Here is a 21,360-nt window from a genome sequence, read left to right on the forward strand (position 1 = left end):
ACCGCCTTGTCGACGTGGTCAAACGGCCGTTTAGCCACAGCTGCTATCGCTGTGCGCGCTAAGCGGCCCCGCCGACCTTGTGTGGCGGAGTGGATGCAAGCAAGCAAGCAGAGCCTTACTTGACGCTTACTATAGCTAACTATACATCGACCTAGAAGTACATTCCCCGTCAATCTCTCGAGTTTGACAGCGGACCTTGTCCAAAAGTGTGCCTTCGCCTTTAGCTTTTTTTTCTTTTCTTCCTTGCATGGTTATTTGTGCCCGAGAAAAAGCTGTCCGATGATTAATATTCTTTTCAAGGTTCTTTCGCTTCACTTTTTGTGCCTTTTTTAACAGCTCAAGTTATCTCATATTTAATCCAGCTTACCCCGGCTTCTTATTCAACTATCTCGCCTTTAAATTCTCGAACCTCAGGTTTTGATACCATTCAGCTTGCCCAGCAGTCAGGTTATCGGTCTCGCTCAGCTATCTGGAATATAGTTGCTTGCTAGGCTGTTACTTTATCATAAACAAACGTGAGTACGCCTTCAGGGTGGCGACCGCTATGCACCATATCTTTTCATCCCGTGTCCCCACTGACCCAAGTGACAGACGCCATCCTTTGACCGTCACTAATGTGGCATACGATATGATTATAAGTCGTTCTGAGCCGGCTATTGTTTCGGAAGGTCCCAAGGCCTGCTGTCCATGGTATCGGAGGCACACACATCATGGTATCACGAGTAGCTGTACAGACAGTCACTCATGCTCCGGCACACACATATACTAGAGGATCAACAACTGAAATCATGATGTCTTCTTCAAGGATACCCATACCACCAACCGGGGCTTTGTCTGGGCAGGGAAAACCGAAGCAGAGCACCCCAAAGTCTTCGTCAATTCCCCGAGGTAGGCGGGACTCGTATGCATCAGAATCGGAAGAGTATAGTAGTCTGAGGATGGTGAGGTCGAATTCCTCAAAGAAATCCTCCAAGGAAGCCAATACCTCTACTGGGACACCGAAACAGCCTTCATACTCCTTTATGCCAACATCTCGGTACTATACTGCACCTCCAAGCAATGCGCCTTCACCGAATATGCCATCTGATACACAGCAACAAACAACATCTTCTATACCTTCCTGGAAATTTGGTCGACCTTCTTTACCCGAGTCACGACCACGAAATGTTCTCCGGAGAAAGGCACCCTCAATAGAACAATACGCAGAGAAGAACAGGGCAAGGCTACAGGCTCCGAGGTCTGAGAAAATAGATATAGAGATACCCCAAATTGAAGCTCCAGATAAGCTTGAGCCAGATTTTAAAGAATCGGTGCCCACAAGGCCGGCACCAGTTGAAAATGTCCCTACTCGACCACAGTATTCTACCCCAACCCCATCCTCTCAGACACCCGCAACTGAGACCAGACCCTCAGCATCAGGATCGCAGTCTCGCATTCCGAGGGAATTCATTGGTCTTTCAACATCGATAAATACTTCCAACCTACCTCCCCCAACCCCTAACTTTACTGGAGGCAGCAGCCCTTCAACCAGATACACCGACTCCCCCGGTATGTGGAGTAGAGGGTCAACCCCAACTTCACTTTCGTCCTACTCTCCTGGCATAGTACATTCAATCCATAGCTCTCGCCTAAAGCAGCCGAGCCCAACTATCTTCAGGAACCAAAGGTCTCGCCCAAACCTGGCAGCTTTATCGTCGTTTGATGAAACCAAGGGAACGGGTGCTCCTATGACCCGGCTTCCTCGACGATCTCAAACTGAGCCTATCCCTCAACCGCCAGGTTCTAGTTCCAGAGGGAGAGAAACCGGACATCAAGCTCTGGGTCATGCTGAATGGCAATCGACTAGTATTGCTGGTAGAGAAATGAAACCCACCTCGGAGGATAGAAATGAGAGCGTGTGTACGCCAAAGCTCGAAGAACCGTCTCTTCCAGACTCGGCGGCAGCTACCCGGCTCTCTCCAAGTCGGCCTAGCCGCAAGGGAACAGAGCCACTGAAACTGGAATCGTCGCCCGTTATCTGGAGTAATCTCGCCTCTTCGAGACTTCCCACTCACAAACGGAGAGGCTCAGCAAGCTCCAACACTCGCTCTAAATCACCAGCTATCTCTTCATCAGTTGTGAATGCATCCACAGACTCACTTCAGTCAAGGGGTTCAACTAAGATTACTGCATTATCTCCACCATTAAGCCAGACTGATTCCAGTGCCCCGCCGCAGTTAAGATCTATAACTCCCAAGGCAAACCTTCTCAGGAAAACATCGCTCTCAGGGAAAGAAACAAACGTGTCTAATGTTACTAAGGAGCTCAAGGAGCCAAAGCAGCAGCAACCTACCACCAATGCCCCGAGACGACTTGGCTTTTTCCCGAAAAAGTCAAGGACGGTTCCCGAAGTCACTCAGTCCGGACTAAGTGAAGGTCGATCACGCAGATGTCCTTCCGCAGGAACCGGACACGAGGGTTATGGCAAATACGCTCAACGGGGAAGAAGAACCAGCGTCGGAAGCACTACATCCAGAGCAAGATCAACAAGTACCAGTAGGTCAATTCGGAACAATAGTGTCAGTAGCAGCCATATGGGACACGAAATTGATGACTTCCTTCTCGACCGGTTAGAGCCAGTTATCATCAGCGGCGGCGGACTGGATGGCTTGGCATTGACTCGTACGCAAAGCGCACAGAGCGAGAGCTACCAGAGTGTAATGTCCACTACTAAATCTCAAGCACTTCCGCCTACACTGGTTCATAGCCCCGAACCAATAACATCCTCTCCGCAATCTACCCTCTTGGATCCTGGGAAATGTTTATCTCCGGAAGTGAAGCGTCGCCGTTCTTTCCGCAACTCGAAGCTATTTGGAGGCCAGAAAGCGACAAGTAACTATCTGTCTGTATCTCAACTTCGACCATCGACTTCCAGACGGCCATCTGATGCTAGCATTGATAGCCGTTCTGACATACCTTGTCGTGATACCCCTAGTTCATCTTCACCGCCCGATTCTAAGCCAAGTAACGAACCGAAGAAGAAGAAATCCGAAAAGTCAGGGCGATGGAATTTCTTCCAGCGAAGCAATCCGAATCTTCGGGAGAAGAAGGCAAAGGATGATTCGGGGCCTACTCCAGAAATGCCAGCAGCTGTAACTCAGGTCTCAACTTCTAGAGCGGTTGCTCATTATGCTATCCTTGATAATGAACAGCTTGATTCCGATTCTTTGGAGGATATACTGGTGCGGGTGAAGGAGTCTCCGCCCACCGAGGAAGAAATCGAAACAACAACTGGGCTCGGACTTAGAACCAAACACGGTCAGTCAATCTTGTTGCCAGAACCACCAGCAGGGCTACTCAACAGCGCATCTGAGAGACGCCCATCTTCTCCCAAGGTATTTTTCAACAAGGAAGTGTTGCCTACTATTTCACCACCCAAGAATGACCGACCCAGCCGCTTGGCTTCCGTTGGTAGGATACCTCCTGTCATCCCAAGTTCCAGGAATCAACATAAACCGTCTCTTCAATCATTTTCACGCCCATTTAGTATCGGAGAAGGGCCTTCCCTAACAGTTACGGCGGCAGCCGTGGCATCAAATCATCCACCATTGGTTGCAGCCATACCCAATCGGTTTGCTCTGTGTCCCCCGTCTCAAAAAGAATTTCTTTCGTTTAGTCCAAGAAAGGGCTCCGAGGTTTCCGTATCCTCTGGGAGTGCAGATGGCGGAAGTTTGGCAGCTGTCACTGCCGTTCTACCGTCCCCGGGCTCAAAATTGACAGACGATGAAATATGGCAAGAATATGACGATTTTCTAGACAAAGTGACGTCGCCGCAAACTCCGGAGGGTCTCTTTAATACACCCAGATCTTTCAATCTGGCTACTAGAGCCTCCAAGGCTTTACAGGAGGGTTTAAGCGGAACCAACGACACTTCTCCTCCAGTTTCACCCCTGCAATGCCCAGATATTATCACACCTCAACTATCCGACCACAACTCGATTCGTCTAAGCCGTTCTATGATTCTCTCTGCTCTACGTTCGTCCGTCACGCCCTCGGAACCAATCTCGCTAGGGGAACTCATTTCAACGTATGCTGGAAGCAAAAACTCCTCTGCAGACTTCACTCATACCAAGAACCCCTATGCTTCTCTAGGCGAGGAGCTGCAGAATGACGCCCACGCAGCCAAACCTACTTTCAAAGAAAATCAGCCTCCTTCAATGGAAAAAGATCAGACCCAGATAGATCCTATGGCACAGGCAAATGTCCGTTCAGGCTCGTTAATGACCAGCCGTTGGCTTTCATTCGGCCGCGTTCTATTTAGCCCTGCCAAAAACCACATGCAGCCTCAAGATCAAGCCCGTATCCTGGTTATTGATGGGCTAGGCAATGATGACTGGTCATTTTACTGTGCGCTGACTTATCCCTCCGCAGTGGTATACAATCTCACTCCAAACTTGCCTCCTCAGTCTACATCAAGCAACCCAGCGGCATGGGATCCACCATCAAATCATCGTACCATCCATCGGTCTGGTATCAAAACTCCGTTTCCATTTCCTAAAAGCTTTTTCACTGTTGCCGTCATGCGCTTCCCAGCTGCTTGTTCCGAAGCTGCATATGACGCTGTTGTCTCTGAATGCTATCGTGTCCTACGCCCCGGAGGATACCTAGAGCTCAGTGTCATGGACTTAGATATGGTTAACATGGGAAGCCGCACGCGAAAGGCCGTTCGAATGTTGAAAGAACGAATATACACAACCGATCCTAATATTTGCCTAAAGCCAGCTAGCGACAACATCCAGAGACTACTTGGCAAGCGTGGGTTCGCGAATTTAAATCGATGCATGGTTGTTGTCCCTGTTGCCGGTACCATCGTGCAGTCATCAGACACATCGAGCTCGAACCAATCCGTTGCAAACTTGCCCCAACAGTATAGCAGCTCTAATCTCCCGCAACGGTCAGATAGCTTATCCAATAAAAAGCACAAACGTGCTCCTTCTGACGATGTGAATATGTCCCTCGGCGATCTCCTATCTGACCCTTCGCCCTCACCTTCAAACGATGAGTCGATTGCTAAGATGGTCGCAAAAGTCGCGCGATGGTGGCACACACGGTGCTACGAACTGGCCGTTTTCAGTGATCAAAATAAGGACATCTGGACTGATAAGATGCTTCTTCGAGAGTGTAGACGACGAGGCACTGGTTTCAGGCTCCTAATTGCCTATGCCCAGAAGCCTAGCGAAGTCACCAGGAGGACTGCGAGCGTCTAATCTCTTTATATATCCCTCATGCGCACATTTCTGTTTTATCTCATCAGCGATACCCGGGGACCTTCATATTCTCCCCCAAGTCCATTTATGAGTGGTTTGTTTATTTCCCAACGAATCTAACGACATTTATGACTCATATACCATAGCGGTATTTATGCTTCCCGTTTTTTTCTTTTAACCGTTTCTCTCATATCCCTGCATATGTCATGAACATCAGCGCATTATGATAAACTTAACGGGCAACCGTCATATACCGTTTATTCTGTTCATTTATCAGTTCCACGGCCTTTCTATGATATTTGTTTACCATTTCATGTCCATGCGATATTAGCGCTTTATTTCGTTTTTTTTTATATATACCTCGGGGTTTTGTGGCACATACATCTTCTATTCTTTGCAGGTTATTTGCGGCTGGCCGAAATTAGTATGTACTTAATAATACCGATGCCCTGCAAGAGGGACAGCGTCCTTTTATTTGTATACGTATGTTAGCTTAGTGCATTTTAATGAACGTATCTAATATCAGCACATCAGTTGTCATCCGAAGGCCTGGCCAGTGGATCATTTAGCTACGTAACCTTCTATATCGAAGTCATGTAAAATAGGGTGATTCTGTAACTACTATAACTAGCCCGGATAGGGGATAATAAACAACGCTCCAAGCAGTGTAGCAGAAAGCAACAACTCAAACATTTTTGTAATCAGCATGGCCCTTAGCCGTATACCCAATATTGCGCAGTATAGCCAATCTGGAATTCAGAAGGCTGTCCTTGACATGTTACAGGGCTTACTCCCTCATGCGTTTTGACTCGAAAAATAGCCTCCATGATTCATATTAATGTCAGCCACAAACCCAAGTTTTAGTGTGGAGTAAATATACACCCACTTTATGTAGGGCGAAGAGATAGCCATACCTTTATACCGGATCCCTCCACCTTGTTTAACCTTAGCCAGGGAACATCGAGACCACTGGGAGCAGGAACGCTTGCTACCACAGATACGAAGGCTCTGTCTGAGCCGCCACGAGTTGTCAAGTCGAAAAATGGCCTCCCTTCGGTAAAGTAATGCTGGCCGAGCTTAGGCATTTTTAAAAAGCTTTCCAGCACCCAAGATGCCGACGATACCGAAGTATGCAATGTGATATAATTGAGAATGCTCATAGCTCGAGCATTTATATTGTTGAGGCAAGAGCCATCGTAAAGGGTCGCCACAGCACCGATAGGGGTAGGTTTGGTAACACCGCCAGCACAGGTGTAGTTTTGGGTACCAACGCCGAATGTGATATATTTAAGTCGAAGGTTTGCTTCAGGGTCCGGTAGTTCTGGAGGGTTGCCTCTCTTTGGAAGTTTTCTGGTTGAGATGTCACAGTGTGATAGTGGCCTTAATGACTCAAGCTCTTTAAATGCAGGTGGTAAGTTAGTCGGCTGCGGTTCATGGCGTATAGCTGCACCTTGGGTAAAGGACGCAGCTGCTAGGAGAGGAACAAGGAGATGTAGGGTATGCATATTCAAAAGACAGATATTTATTTGCAATTGGTGGCAAGCAGTACTGTAGAACAACAGATGGGTAGACAGGTGGTAGAATGAGAAATATGGATATAGAGTGGGAGAGGCAGGGCTTTAAATACAAAAGGTATATATACTAAAAGTTTTTGGGTGGATACAATTGCCCGCAAATGAACAGCAACACCTTGTGCTGAGTCGAATCTCCTCACGGCAACAGCTTGGCTCCGTTTCTAGTCGCCAAACAATAAACTTCCCAAGGGCCAGAGGTCTGAAGGAATGAAATAAATCACCAGCCGTTTGCGTAGGTGGGGCCATTCAAGCGTATCTGTTTGACAACTTCTGCTTAGATGGGATGTTTTATATCCCATTTTAGAAAGCTGCCCAGGGATCCGGAGACCAAAAGGTTACCAAGAATATCCGTATATAGTATAGGAGGAACGCTTGCAGGCGGAGATAATCCCCTTTTAGTCGGGAAATGTACGGTTGCATCCTGTGTATTTTCGGGGGCGAGAACTGGGTATATTAAGTTCCAGGCCCAGGTAGAAGGATTTAGACTCGTTTTCTTCTAAAGACAATGATATGTGATATCCATGAGCAGGGTATCAGTTCAAAAAATTTTACCTTGAGTCCTATAAGAAGAACAAAGGAGTCCGTCTAGAAATGCACAGGAACGTAAATATAGTAATGCAGATAAAACCTGTACAATGAAACGTCCGAGCCACGAAACTCATTACCAGGTTATTAAAATCGTACAAGCCTCAAAGAGACATCTTCTAGGTATCTCGTATATAAGAAGTGCCCAATTCAAGCGAATACCTGCTTGTTATAGACTGAGCAGCCTTGTCCCATGGTCTGCACCAAGCTCTGTCTATCCTGTGGATAAAAGGCCCAACCTCAATTATATATTTAGCGGGATGGCGAGGGCCTTCAACTGGCATTACGGCATGGTATCTCAAAATGTGAGTTTATATGCCGTAAAACCTGCAAGCAATTCATTAAACGTGGTTAGTTTGATGTTTGGGGGCCAAAAAGAAACGAGAAGCTCGTTAGATTCGATGTTCGTTTTTATATTTCCCCTTTAGGCCAAGCGGGAGATTCAGTCACGTGCGCTGATAATTTTATTATATATATATGATTAGTCATCGTTTATTATTAATCAGCAGCAGCGACGCCCAAAAAGATTTCTCGGTTTCTCAGAGGCAGATTTGGGACGACCAGCTTGGAAGAACGTTGCGATACCAGCAATAACCCTAGCAGGCTGCTTTTCACAGTGTCGTGAGACCGGTTCGACAGGTCCATATCATCTATGGTCACCTCTAACCCCATTTTTTTGCCCTCACTCCCTCGAATCTGAGAAATAGTGCTCATCGCCACGATGGCCGACGGTAAGTCCTCGAGCAGTCATGCACCCAAATTGTCGCGTACGTCGCCTAACATTAGTTTAATTCCAGCAGAGATTGAGTCCATCAAACGTCTCCAGGCGGAGCGGAATGGCAAAAAAGGTTCAAAAACCTTTGACATGTCAAACCAGCGCACTGACGTATCGACCAAGGCATCTCTCACCGAAAGCTTCGATACCACCTTGTACGATCGTGCGGACGCCGATAAATATGCAGGTTATAATACGTCCATTGCTGTGGATGGCAAAGATGAGGACATGGCTGATGATGATGGCCAAAATGGTCATCGGCTGGTGGGGCAATATACTGCGACCTCTGACCAGATGAAGGAGTTTGCTACTGGGAAAGGTGTTGAGGAAGAAGATATACTCCTGGCACGCGAAAAAACATCCAGGATTTCTGAGAGGGAAACTGATTACCAGAAGCGACGCTTTGATCGAGCCCTTTCACCCACACGAGCAGACCCTTTTGCTGCAGATGGCCAGGCAAATGGAGAGGCGGAGGGCGCAAGCTATCGAGATATCATGGCACTTCGGGAACTCGAGAAAGAAGAAGAACGCGTCAAGAAGTTAATTAAAGATAAACAGGCCAGTGAAGGTGCTAATGGGTCAGTTGAGCATGAGGCTACCCTGAAGCTGGAGGAAGCTGGCGGCGATAAGGATAATGACGAGTCCGCCGCGGCCCCAACAAGGAAGAGGAAGAAGAGATGGGATGTATCTTCGGAAGAAACTGCCAAGCCCAATGAGCCTGAATCCACTGAAGTAAAGCCCAAGCGGTCGAGGTGGGATCAGACTCCTGCACCTGGAGGCCAGCCAGAGGCACCCAAGCGTAGATCCAGGTGGGATCAAGCGCCAACTCTCACAGCAGCAACACCAGTCGGGAACCAGGGCCTTGCAACTCCCGTACCTCAGGCTTCTGGGCCCGTTACTGTTCCTACATTTGGATCTGATATATCTGCTCGCAATGCGCCATTATCAGATGAGGAGCTAGATATGATGCTTCCCTCAGAGGGATATAAAATTCTGGAACCACCACCTGGATATGCCCCGATTCGAACCCCCGCCCGTAAACTTATGGCTACACCTGCTCCCGTGCAAAGCGCCAGCGGCATAGGAGGATTCATGATGCAAGAACCTGAAAGTGTCCGCTCGATGGGAAAGCAACTTCCAACTGAGATCCCAGGCGTTGGTGACCTGCAGTTTTTTAAGGCTGAGGATATGACATACTTCGGAAAGCTAGTGGATGGCGCTGATGAGAATTCCATGTCCGTTGAGGAGCTAAAAGAAAGAAAAATAATGAGGCTATTGCTAAAAGTCAAGAATGGAACACCTCCAATGCGAAAGACGGCACTGCGTCAGCTCACTGATAATGCAAGGCAGTTTGGAGCTGGGCCCCTTTTCAATCAAATTTTGCCACTACTCATGGAGAAATCCCTCGAGGACCAGGAGCGGCATTTACTTGTGAAGGTAATTGATCGCATCCTTTACAAACTAGATGACCTTGTTCGACCTTACGTACATAAAATTTTGGTCGTCATCGAGCCCCTGCTCATTGACCAGGATTACTATGCACGAGTGGAAGGTCGTGAGATTATCTCTAACCTAAGCAAAGCAGCTGGTCTTGCACATATGATTAGTACTATGCGTCCGGATATTGACCACGTTGACGAATATGTACGTAATACCACCGCCAGAGCTTTTGCAGTTGTCGCTTCTGCCCTTGGTATACCCGCGCTTCTTCCATTCCTCAGAGCTGTTTGCCGAAGCAAGAAATCCTGGCAGGCTAGGCACACTGGTGTTAAGATTGTGCAGCAAATTCCCATCCTTATGGGCTGTGCTATCTTGCCTCATCTCCAAGGCCTTGTCGACTGCATTGGTGACAACCTCAGTGATGAACAAGCTAAGGTACGGACAGTAACTAGCTTGGCTATAGCCGCTCTTGCCGAAGCTGCAAATCCATATGGTATCGAAAGTTTCCAGGACATCCTTGGCCCGCTCTGGATGGGGGCAAGGAAACAGCGAGGCAAAGGTTTGGCTGGGTTTCTTAAGGCTGTTGGCTATATTATCCCTCTAATGGATGAGGAGGGTGCAAATTACTTCACCAGCCAAATTATGGAAATTGTTCTCCGAGAGTTTTCGTCGCCAGATGAAGAGATGAAAAAGGTTGTCTTGAAAGTTGTTTCGCAATGTGCAGGCACAGATGGCGTTACAGCGGTTTACCTTAAGGAACACGTACTCCAAGACTTCTTCAAAAGTTTCTGGGTTCGACGCATGGCTCTAGATAAGAGAAACTACCGACAGGTGGTAGAGACAACAGTGGACCTAGGCCAGAAAGTTGGTGCTGGTGAAATTCTTGAAAGGATTGTCAATAATCTCAAGGATGAGAGTGAGGCTTACCGTAAGATGACCATCGAAACGGTAGAGAAAGTTATTGCCTCCCTTGGTGCCGCAGACGTCGGAGAGAGGCTCGAAGAAAGATTGATTGATGGAGTTTTGTTCGCATTTCAAGAACAAAGCGTCGAGGATATAGTGATCCTCAACGGGTTTGGAACTGTTGTCAACGCTCTTGGTTCTCGTTGCAAGCCATATTTGCCTCAGATTGTGAGTACAATTCTGTGGCGACTAAACAACAAGTCTGCCACCGTACGACAGCAGGCAGCAGACCTCATTTCACGGATCGCAATGGTTATGAAACAGTGTGGTGAAGACGCCCTAATGGGAAAGTTGGGAACCTTCCTTTACGAATATCTCGGCGAGGAATACCCAGAGGTTCTTGGTTCTATACTAGGCGCATTACGTTCTATCGTGACGGTTGTTGGTATCAACCAAATGCAACCACCCATTCGGGACTTACTTCCTCGACTCACACCGATTCTACGAAATCGTCATGAGAAAGTGCAGGAAAACACTATAGATCTCGTTGGTCGTATTGCTGATCGCGGTCCAGAATCCGTGAACGCGCGAGAATGGATGCGAATTTGCTTCGAATTGCTTGACATGTTGAAAGCTCACAAAAAGGGCATTCGACGAGCCGCTAACAATACCTTCGGTTTCATTGCCAAGGCTATTGGACCGCAAGACGTTCTCGCCACTCTTCTTAACAACTTGCGTGTTCAGGAACGTCAGTCTCGTGTCTGTACCGCAGTTGCAATTGGTATAGTCGCTGAGACTTGTGCCCCATTTACGGTTCTTCCAGCTCTTATGAATGAATATCGCGTCCCCGAGTTAAATGTGCAAAATGGCGTGCTCAAGGCCATGTCTTTTCTCTTTGAGTATATCGGTGAGATGGCTAAAGACTATGTTTACGCTGTGACTCCGCTTCTGGAAGACGCTTTGATTGATCGAGACCAGGTCCACCGTCAGACTGCGGCAAGCGTAGTAAAGCACATTGCTTTGGGCGTGGTTGGACTCGGATGCGAAGACGCAATGGTCCATCTGCTTAACCTTCTGTACCCGAACCTATTCGAAACCAGTCCCCACGTTATCGACAGAATCATCGAAGCTATTGAGGCTATTCGGATGGCTGTCGGAACAGGTATCGTCATGAACTATGCTTGGGCCGGCTTGTTCCATCCAGCACGAAAAGTACGGACTCCTTACTGGCGGTTGTACAACGATGCATATGTTCAAGGCGCAGACTCGATGATTCCTTACTATCCTACAATTGAAGAGGATGGGCTAGGAAGGTGTGAGTTAGGCATTATCTTGTAACTGTGGGTTAAGTAAGGAGTTTGGGCCTTGCTTTTATGGCGCAGGTTTCAGTTTTTATTTGTATCAGTGCATCCTGTGATTTTTCCATGTTCGATTTGAGCGCAGCCTTCCTCTTGCCCATGTATTATAAAATAATTACAATTGCAACCAATATATCAATGCTACCTTTCATCTAAGTCTTCAACTCTACATTGATCACAGCCAGTAACACTAGTAGAGACTTGCGAGTCTGTAACGTGCCACTCATTAGAAACTATCGCTTGAATGTGTGTTCAAATGTGTTGAAACCCCAAGACTTAATTATCACACACGTTTTGCAAATTCCCTTGCTCCATTCCTGCCCTGACCATCCTATCTCCGTTCAAAATCGCCGTAGTACATATAATTATATTTCGACGTCCTGCTTCATGTTGGGCAATAAATCTCAATGCAGCAATTTCGGTGAATGTTATACCACCTAGGAAGAAAACGAAAACTGTCTTCGCTCCTCCAGATCCTGTTAAGGTCTGGCGCGCTCGGGCAGCCTTTTCATCTCCCTTCGGGACTATATTGAAACTTGAGCCCCGGGCATTCTTCACGACGTCTTCAAATCCTAGCCAGCCCGGAGTTGTTGATGCTGCACCCGCGGCTGCAGCTGCAGCTTGAGGTGAATGATTCCCCTTAACAAGTGCCTGGACGTATGCCTTCTGCAACACACACTGAACGAGTCGAACACTCAAGGGAGCATAGCCGCTGTAAACGTACGAAATGTCGTTGGGACTTTGCTCATCAACTTCATCCACAATTAGGCGGAGTGACTTGCGGAGCGAGTTGTAATTTGTTTTTGCCCCGGCTGCACTAATTGAACCACCCTGTAGTAAAATACCGGTCGAAGGAACCTTAGGTTGTAAAAGTTCCATCTTTTCTAGGTTGCTTAATGTCAGAAGGTGTTGGTAACCATATCCTTGGAGGACTTGTTTCTTGAAATTATCCAGGTCCCGGGGCCGAAGGCCGCCATTGATACAGGAATCAAGGCAGAGCAACCTTAAGATCGTGGTGATCGGGGCATCACGAGCGATAAGCTCTTCAATTGTATCGTACTGGGAAGTGGAATCTGCACCTGCAGCGATATTCTGCTGCACTCCTAGGGTTTGGCGGAATATATCCGACCGAGTGCGACGCATAATTTCTTCGGCAAGGTTAGTGTGAATCTTCAAGCTACTGTGCTCTGCTTGGTACGCTGGTAATTTGTTGACAAATTCACGTAGCTCTGAGGTTGATTTCGCTCCATGTCGGCTGTCATAATCGCTCTCGAGCCTCCTTGCAACTTTGTTTAATATGCCACCGACGATTGCAAAATTAGCATCACGGAGCTGTGAAAAGAGCTGATCGGAGGAATCGACTTGAACTTTCCTTTTCAAGCTTTGTTTAGATGTGTTTGAAGAATTAGATGAGGCTTGAGGGGCCGCATATCCAATGATTGAGGTATCAACTTCGGTGTGGTTATGGTTGATCCCAAAAAGCTCGTCGACAAGTCCCTCATAAGTCAGCTGTGTCATGAGAACTGTGGCAAAGTCTACATCCCTGTCAATTATGATGAGGTTCTCAATCGTGTTGCTCGCCATGAGCTTGCCACCTGATCCACCCAGACTGCCTTCAGCATCTAATTCTCTCCTCATTCGGAGCAATTGGTCGACAACCTTTCGAGCTTTGTCTCCTTTTCCGACAATTCGAGGAAAATATCCATGTCGTAATTGTATTTGCATCAAAGCTTTGGCTGATAGATAAATTGGTTGGGGATTATGATCCTTATTGAATTGTAAGCGGAGGATCTCATTGAAAGAGCTAACGTGTAGCACATACCAAGTATAAATCACTAAATGCATCGGGCAGTTCAAGGGAGAGGACATCGTTTTCAAGCGGGAGAAAATACAGAGGAAACTCTGCAACACTGACATCCCCTATGACGCCTTCTTCCTCTAGAATTTGATTAGACACTAAAGTGCGTCTTGGTACCCAGAAGACAGAGAACTCATGTTCAATGTTTGACTCATTTTTCTGCAGCCTTTTTATTTGATCTACGCAGGTAAATGGACATGTTAGTTGGAAGTCGCGGTATTCAATCAGGTATAAATCATAGAAAAGAATGCAACAAGTGTACTGTAAAAAAATCAATCTAGGAAGCATAAATAACCGTGTAGAGTAGAATACATTCTACCTGGCCTCTGTTTTTCAACCATGAAAAAGAAGATGCTAATATACAAGCTGGTATGGGGGTTGCAAGTACGTACCAGCAGCAGATTGTACATGATTTGGTTTCTCTGCGTGAATCAGGAAGATAACATTCCGTTGAGAGGAATCGACGTTTCTATTCTCGAGAAGAAATACCCGGTCTACCCCATATTCCTGGAGGACGGAGAACTTCACAAATAGGCCGACCGGCCCGGCTAGGTCTTTGCTAACCACAAGATTCTTCTTCCCGCGAACCTAGCAGTATACTGTTAGGCATTTAAAATATCCTGAGAAACCAGAGAGCTTGTGAACTCACCCCCTCTAGGAGGCTAAGAAGGTCTCTCCTAGCTTTCTCCCTGAGATATTCTGCCTCAGTCCCTGGATGGGGAGCCATTTTCAGGAACTAGTTGTTCGAAACGGTGACTTAAACCAGGAATAGGTGCCCCTGGAAAATGGCAGCCTCATTGCCCCAAAATGCGTACGTACTTTGCTTATCTGTCGTGAAGTGGCTTATGAAATTTGAACAATAATAATAACAATGATGATGCCTTGACGATGTTTGTAGTCGCTGGTTGGTTGCTCTTTTGGGCTTAGCTCATAGGGAGGGCCGACTCCGCCACATATCAGTCACGTGAAGAGCCTCAGGCCTAACGTTGGATACTTTATAAGGCAGCCAGGCAGGCCGTGAGACTTGAGACATGAACAATCTCAGCTTAACGACATCATCCTGCTCTTTACGATTCTTTATGCCTCCCTGAGATTACCATAAATACCCCTACTAAGTGATTGAAATTTCATTACGTCAACGTTCGACTTGCTCATAGTTATACATCGGTGGCTGCCTTCGATCCATACTTACCGCTACACTCCCACCTCCTCTCCCAGCCAGCTTCATCCGCCATGAAGAAGTTTGGATTCGGCAAACGAAACGATGACAGCGGGGATGACAGTAACAGATCAGCTCTCTTTGGCTCACGGTCAAAGAACAAGAGCCCTGCGCCATCAAACAACCCCTATGCCCAACCACCACCTTCAACAGACCCTTACTCTGGATCACGGCCTCAGGGATATCGTGGGATGAGCCAGCCAGGAAATCACCAACCTAACTCAACATACGGTGGATCTCCACCAAATAGCGGATTTGCACCAGGAAGACTGGGGAACCAAGGGAGCTACGGACAGGATAGATACGGAGGGGCTCCTTCTGCCAACAGTGGTGGTTACGGTGGCTTGGGAAGAGCTGACCCGAACGATCCAGGTGTGAAGGATGGCAACAGGGATGCCCTTTTCGGAAACGCAGCGAGTCGATACCAAGAGCGACAAACAAACAGCGCACCTCCTCCATATAGCGAACAGCAGCCTGATGGCCCAAGCGGTCCTACGTATGGAAAATACCAAGACCGACAGCTTACAGCGGAGGAAGAGGAAGAGGAAGATATCCAGGCTATAAAGCAAGACATCCGCTTTATGAAACAGCAGGACGTGTCGTCAACCCGAAATGCACTGAGATTGGCCGCAGAAGCTGAAGAAAGTGGAAGGGCAACCCTTGCTCGCCTCGGTGCTCAAGGAGAACGAATCCATAACACGGAGAAGAATCTTGACCTGGCTGCTAACCAGAACCGAATTGCTGAGGAGAAGGCCCGGGAGTTGAAGAAGGTGAACGGAAGTATGTTTGCTATGCATATTTCGAACCCCTTCACTAGCGAGCAACGCCGTCGTGCTCGAGACCAGGCCATCATTGATCGCCACCAGGAGGAGAGACTACAACGCGAGGAGACTAGGCTTGCTGCTTTCCGCACGGAACAGAGAATGGACCAGACTTTCAAGGAGATATCGAAGAAGGGTGAAACTGGGCCGAAAAGGACCAACCTTGCCGAGCGTTCTAAATATCAGTTTGAGCAGGATAGCGAGGATGATGAAATGGAGAATGAAATCGAATCGAACTTGGATGCTCTGCACGGTGCTGCCACTCGATTGAATGCACTTGCTAAGGCTACTGGAAGGGAGATCGACGAGCAAGACCCACACATCAAGCGTATCATTGGAAAGGTACCTATCTTACCGCGCTTACCTCTCGTTTGAAGCAATATAAGTTCGGAATTAGCTAACTTTTATCTTTCCCCAGAGCGACTTTGTGGACGATCAAATCCATATGAACAGATCACGGCTGGACCGTATTCGCTAGATAGGTTTTAGACGCTCCTACCGTTTACACTACCGACGTTGCATGCTATTTTAGCCAGCCTTTTGCACATACGCACTATCTGAATAGCAATCTGTGCTTCGAATCACTGGCATCCTCCGCCCTCCATCACTCGCCCACCCTTTTGTTCGAAATATATAGCTCGCTTTTAATTAATATCCTCTACACCCTGTCATTTTGTTTATACTTCACTTTATATCAATGAAAATGGGTTTGCCATGAAAGTTGGTGGACAAGTTCAGCATAATGACCACTTGGTTCGATAAAGTGGATAGCTCAGTGCAATGAGGATTTTTAAATCATAGTGTGGCAAACCGGTAATCTAAATATATCACAAATATATCGGCAACCGGAGGTTGGTATCACGGCATCTAGGTCATCGATAGAAAAAACAGCGGCCGAGGCAGAAATCCCGAGCATAACCCGTTCATGTGAGAAGGCATATATATCCCATTCTGCCAATATAAACGGTAGCCCGATAGTACATATTCTTTACGGCGGCCGATACCCGTTAGAAAATGCTTAGAAGGTAGCTAGAGTTGGAACAGCTGATAAGCTAGGAATGGTAAAATGGGCTGTTAAGGTAGCATTTCGCCAAGGCAGCAAGTAGCCCAAATGTCTAATTTCTAGCCCAGGGAACTACTTCCAAAGCCTGTGAACAAATTAGAGAACCACTCAGCGCCAAAAATCTTCCCTTACCGTCTGCCAACGTTTCCAATATAGCTAACGCCTGATTCCCATCAATCATGGCCGAGCACGGTCGATGGGGATGCCGTCAATGGGGCGGCGTGTCCTTCCACGGCGGCAGTAAGTGAGCGATCGAATGATTAGGGCATGCATGGTCTCATCGAACCGCCCGCTACGGGTATGCGTGCTGGGCCTGCCACTGGATCTGTAACTGTAACAGCCCGCAAAGAGGCCCTCGAAGCCCCTTAAATTACCCGCCCGGGTCTCAAGTGACCCGAAAGGGGAAAGGCCATGTCTTTTTTCTTTCGCTTTCGGCTTTTCGGTTTGGCGCGTTTTGCCGATTCCCGAGCGCGGGTGATGACTAAGCAGAATTGTTCGCTTGTGGGCTGTCGAGCTTTATCAAGTTTCTGTATTATTATTGTTGTTTTGCTTGCGCTGTGCTCGTGGTCGAGTCGTCGCCTGAATAGAAACGCCTTGGGGAAGGTTGCTGATTTTTTTTTTTTGGCTTGCGTTTCGCGGGTTTGTTATCTCGTTTATCTATTGGCGTGGCTGGTTGTCGAGTGGGCATTCGTGTTTTTTGACGTTGCGGCCCGTCGGCCGCCTGAAGGGCGGTGCTTGCAGGCGGGACCCTGGTGTAGAAACGCAATAATGGAATGATATATCTGACTCCCTTCCTATTTGCAACTTTGACAGGACGGCACAGACAAGAAGGCAGGAGGGCAGAAAGAGAGAGAGAGAGAGAGACAGGTCTCGTCCGGGATTGCTATGTCCATGGCGCTTGGCCTTTCGCCTTTTCGAACGTGTAATTGATACCTGGTGTAGGTTCTACGGATTTAGACAAGGTCAATGAAACATTGTCTAGAGACGTAATTACTGTCTATGACAATAATATTAGTGATGATATCAACATGGTCAGCAGGCTGAGGGAGGAAGGCTATATGGTGGGATGACCGTAACCGCTGGCTGTATGCAAGACTCGACCGAGTGCTGAGAATACTATGGCGTGGCTGGCATATCATGACTGCAAGGGAGGTTTCGCTTGGCAGTGTTGCATACGTAGCCATCTAAGAAAATTTCTAAGAGGTGAGTCAGTAAGTCAATGACGATGAAGCACGGGGATCAGGAAGGCTGACCTACCATGGACCGTATTTCGTGTTTAGCAGTAACAAAGGCGATGGCAGACCAAGAGATATTAAAAGGGAGATTTTGCATAACATAGTTGTTCATTAAATGCTAGATAGCCGAATCCAACAAGATACTCAAGGTATCTTGACTGTACGGAGCGATACTGTTAGACATAAAAAAAATGCACATGACGCTCCGTTCTAGCGCAGGCCAAACAAGTGTGAAGGGGTAGAATAGAAGGTAACTCGACGAAAGGCAGGGTATATGAATTCATCGTGGAAGTATCAGAGAGTAGGGAAAAAACCGAATATCCCAGGGTTAACAAAAATGAAAAAATTGAAAAAAAAAAGGGGAAAGATAGTGAAGCCTCAAAAGCAGGTAAAGACAGGATGAAATCGTAAAGAGGAAAAGAGACAACTCCTTCTATCACAGATCACGAATGGGGAGATAAGGGGAGAAAAGACAAAAAAACAAAGGACATAGAGGAAACAGACAGCGCTCAACTCAGAGTGCCGATTAATGATAAAGCAGCCTGGATACCCTTCCCTACCGGATTGAGGATCGCGCCCCTATTGCCCCGTATGTATAATTCAGTGTACCGCCGTGGGGTAGATGAGGGAAGCAAAAAAAGACATGAAAAATGGAATAATTGATGATGATGATGACACAGAAGTAAAAAAGATGCTCCTGTCGAATGGGTATCAGATAAGAGTTGTTCCCAGGGTGCTGAGAGCGAGGGATTTGCATAAAGGATGAACGGAAAAGATGGACAAAGAAGCTGGAACCTAGTATACAAGGTATCAAAAGGATCTCGAAGGTGTTGAAGTTCAGCCAAGATATTGAAGAGATAGAGTAAAGAGGATGATGAAGCGTGGTCGTAGGGTCAAGGAAAAAAAAAATGCCGTGGGTATATTGATCGAGCGTCGTGAAACAGGGATCTGTGCTCATTAACTGCGAATGAGCAGAGAGGATGTCTAGGATGGACCAGACCATAACGGAGGAACGGAAAAGGAGGTTAAGGAGGCAAGCTGAGTAATCCGGAAACATGAAGGTGCTGACGTGTGATAACAGGTAGAATAATGGTCGGTAATGCATTGCGGCTGGCTGCTTGATGCTGTTTCGACTACTCCTCCTCTTCAGGAGAGCCGGAGTCCTTCTCGCCCTTATGCACCTTCTTGTGACGTCGCAGGTTAGAAACGACGGAGAAATGACGACCGCAGCCCTCGACATCACAGGCATATGCTATTGCGTTTGTTAGCGACTCTGGGCTCGCTTATGTTTTCCGGGGTAGCTTAGGAAGAAGAGGACTTACGCTTTTCACCGGTATGGCTGTACATATGCGTCTGGAGTGAAGATGGCCGAGTGAATCGTTTATCGCAGATCTTGCACTTGTGCTTCTTCTGGGTGTTTGCCGGCACCTTGGAGCTGAACTGGCCCATCATCGACTGTGGTCCTGGAGGCATGGCGCCCATGAGACCGGACGGTCTTGGTAGAGTCCGGGAAGCAAGTCCATCGTATGATTCGGATGTTGTCGAGCTGTAGTCTGTCACTGATGAATCGACTGACACTACCGATGCACTGTAGTATGGGTAGTTGTTTCCCGAGGAGATTGAAGATGCCGAAGAGTGAGCTGATGGGAACCCGTACGAGTCTGCTGACCCTCTAGATGCCCGTGGTGGGTAGATTCCCCTGGGAGTGAGGTCCTGGCTCAGAGCAACCATTCCGCGGCTCGCATCCAGTGCGTCACCAAAAGTGCTCGATGGTGGACCTTGTGTGTGTGTTTGAGATCTATACAAGAGTTTGTTAACACAACCCATGTCCCGCTCTAAGGTGGTCTTTTTGGTTTCTTGCTGCCCTTTTTCCATTCCATGCATGGACGGACTTAGAAAAGGACTTACCCTGGGTGCAGTGGTCTGCTTTCCGGGTGATGTGGATGGTGTGGTGGCTGATGGTGAGCTTGATGCTGCTGCTGCTGCTGCTGCTGTTGCTGCTGTTGCTGCTGTTGCTGTTGTTGTTGTTGTTGCTGCTGCTGCTGCTGCAGAGAGTGTGCGTACTCTATAGATCCGTATGAAGCAGTCGGGAACTGATGTATGGGCGAGGTCGTGGTCGAGGACGGTTGCTGCTCCAACGATGTTCTCGGCATCTCCTGAGGCATCACAAGCATCTCTGAGCCGCCATATGTAACTGCAGGATAGCTCCCGTTTGGAACCATCGAGGGAGCCGAGACGGGCACGCTGGAGTATGGCATGGAGAGGGCCGGCGGGAGCGGCCTCTGGACCTCCTCGCGCTTGATCGGGTTCGCAGGAGGGATGGAGGAAGGGTATGCAGGGGCAGGAGGATGTGAAGACGGTTGCGCCGACCAAGCATCGTTGAACTGCGGAGGATTGGACTGGACGTGGTTCTGGTACACGCCGCCGTCATACCCCATACCGCCATACTGGCGATGTCCATGCTCCAGAACCATAGTCATTGAGAAAGGTGTTGAGGGCGCGGGTGCGCAAATCTTCTTGATTGAATGGATAGGTAGAGATGGGAGAAGAGACAGCCAGGTCTTCTTCTGGTGTGACTGGCGCTCGAATTGGTTCTTGGGATAGATAGGGAGTTTGGTGACAGCAGTATCAAAGGGTCCTGGGCCGTCGAGCTATGTCCGTAGCTATTGTCCGTTATAGATCGACGATTGTTTCTGGTGACCAAGAGAAAATCCGAAGCAGATCCGAGGGAAGAAGGCCTTTGATATATATCTCTCTTTATGCCTGCCAGACAAGAAGACGAGGAAGAAGCAAAGGTTCAGCAGAAAAGGATAGACAAGGGAGGGAGGAGGGAGGAGAGAGGGGGGGAGTGGTTAGGGCGGTGGATGTCGCAGGCAGAGGAAGAATAAGCAGATACAGCGGACAGACGAAAGGCTCCTCTTTAGATATTTGTTTGATGGAGGAAGCCAAAAAAAAATATCGCCCAGTGGGGCCTCTGCCTCTGCCTCTGCTGCTGCTGCTGCTTCTTCTTCGTCTTCAACTTCTCTTCTTCTGCAAAAAACCCAAGGGGCCACAAAGAGTATTGGGCAAAGGAGTAAGTTAAGTCGTGTGGCTGCTCACGGGGCGATAGATAGCAACCCACGATCCCCAGCAAGGGTTATCCGGCTTTTGCTTTTTTGTGCTTCTCTCTATATTTTCTTTTCTTTTGCTCGAGTCGTTGCTTTTTCTCTGATTTTTTTTTTTTTTTTTTATCTTATGTTATTTTATTTGCAAGGGCGAGTTTAAAATTACTGGAGTCAAGGGG

The 21,360-nt window shown here is 47.8% G+C and overlaps 6 protein-coding genes across 8 annotated transcripts; 3 read left to right on the plus strand and 3 right to left on the minus strand.

The window, feature by feature from the left end:
• Positions 1-67: 67 nt before the first annotated feature.
• On the plus strand, positions 68-5,246 carry TERG_06290 (uncharacterized protein; the record flags this gene model as incomplete). The annotated part of the gene is made up of 1 exon (XM_003233249.2): positions 68-5,246. Exon 1 carries the CDS (start codon positions 711-713, stop codon positions 5,244-5,246), a length of 4,536 nt encoding a protein of 1,511 aa, XP_003233297.1. The 5' UTR covers positions 68-710.
• A 713-nt stretch (positions 5,247-5,959) lies between these two features.
• Positions 5,960-6,751, minus strand: TERG_06291 (uncharacterized protein; the record flags this gene model as incomplete). Its single annotated transcript, XM_047748584.1, has 2 exons — positions 5,960-5,995; positions 6,161-6,751. The coding sequence occupies 2 exons, from the start codon at positions 6,749-6,751 to the stop codon at positions 5,960-5,962; spliced, it is 627 nt and encodes a 208-aa protein (XP_047604569.1).
• Positions 6,752-8,126: 1,375 nt separating this feature from the next.
• Positions 8,127-11,861, plus strand: TERG_06292 (uncharacterized protein; the record flags this gene model as incomplete). Its single annotated transcript, XM_047748585.1, has 1 exon — positions 8,127-11,861. One exon carries the CDS (start codon positions 8,127-8,129, stop codon positions 11,859-11,861), a length of 3,735 nt encoding a protein of 1,244 aa, XP_047604570.1.
• Positions 11,862-12,157: 296 nt separating this feature from the next.
• TERG_06293 (uncharacterized protein) lies at positions 12,158-14,466 on the minus strand (the record flags this gene model as incomplete). Of its 3 annotated transcripts, XM_003233252.1 has the most annotated exons (4): positions 12,158-13,648; positions 13,704-13,918; positions 14,132-14,327; positions 14,389-14,466. In XM_003233252.1, the coding sequence occupies 4 exons, from the start codon at positions 14,464-14,466 to the stop codon at positions 12,158-12,160; spliced, it is 1,980 nt and encodes a 659-aa protein (XP_003233300.1). The 3 variants fall into 3 exon arrangements, with proteins under 3 accessions (XP_003233300.1, XP_047606838.1, XP_047606839.1); XM_047750129.1 differs by lacking the exons at positions 14,132-14,327; positions 14,389-14,466 and having other exon boundaries at positions 13,704-14,027; XM_047750130.1 differs by lacking the exons at positions 14,132-14,327; positions 14,389-14,466 and having other exon boundaries at positions 12,158-13,798.
• A 506-nt stretch (positions 14,467-14,972) lies between these two features.
• Positions 14,973-16,257, plus strand: TERG_06294 (uncharacterized protein; the record flags this gene model as incomplete). The annotated part of the gene is made up of 2 exons (XM_003233253.1): positions 14,973-16,121; positions 16,198-16,257. The coding sequence occupies 2 exons, from the start codon at positions 14,973-14,975 to the stop codon at positions 16,255-16,257; spliced, it is 1,209 nt and encodes a 402-aa protein (XP_003233301.1).
• Positions 16,258-19,210: 2,953 nt separating this feature from the next.
• On the minus strand, positions 19,211-20,811 carry TERG_06295 (uncharacterized protein; the record flags this gene model as incomplete). The annotated part of the gene is made up of 3 exons (XM_003233254.2): positions 19,986-20,811; positions 19,400-19,875; positions 19,211-19,329 (listed from the first exon to the last, which is right to left on the minus strand). The coding sequence occupies exons 1-3, from the start codon at positions 20,555-20,557 to the stop codon at positions 19,211-19,213; spliced, it is 1,167 nt and encodes a 388-aa protein (XP_003233302.1). The 5' UTR covers positions 20,558-20,811.
• Between the last annotated feature and the right edge of the window lie 549 nt (positions 20,812-21,360).

The sequence above is a fragment of the Trichophyton rubrum genome (genome assembly GCF_000151425.1).
Source record: "Trichophyton rubrum CBS 118892 genomic scaffold supercont2.7, whole genome shotgun sequence".
Classification (NCBI taxonomy): domain Eukaryota; kingdom Fungi; phylum Ascomycota; class Eurotiomycetes; order Onygenales; family Arthrodermataceae; genus Trichophyton; species Trichophyton rubrum.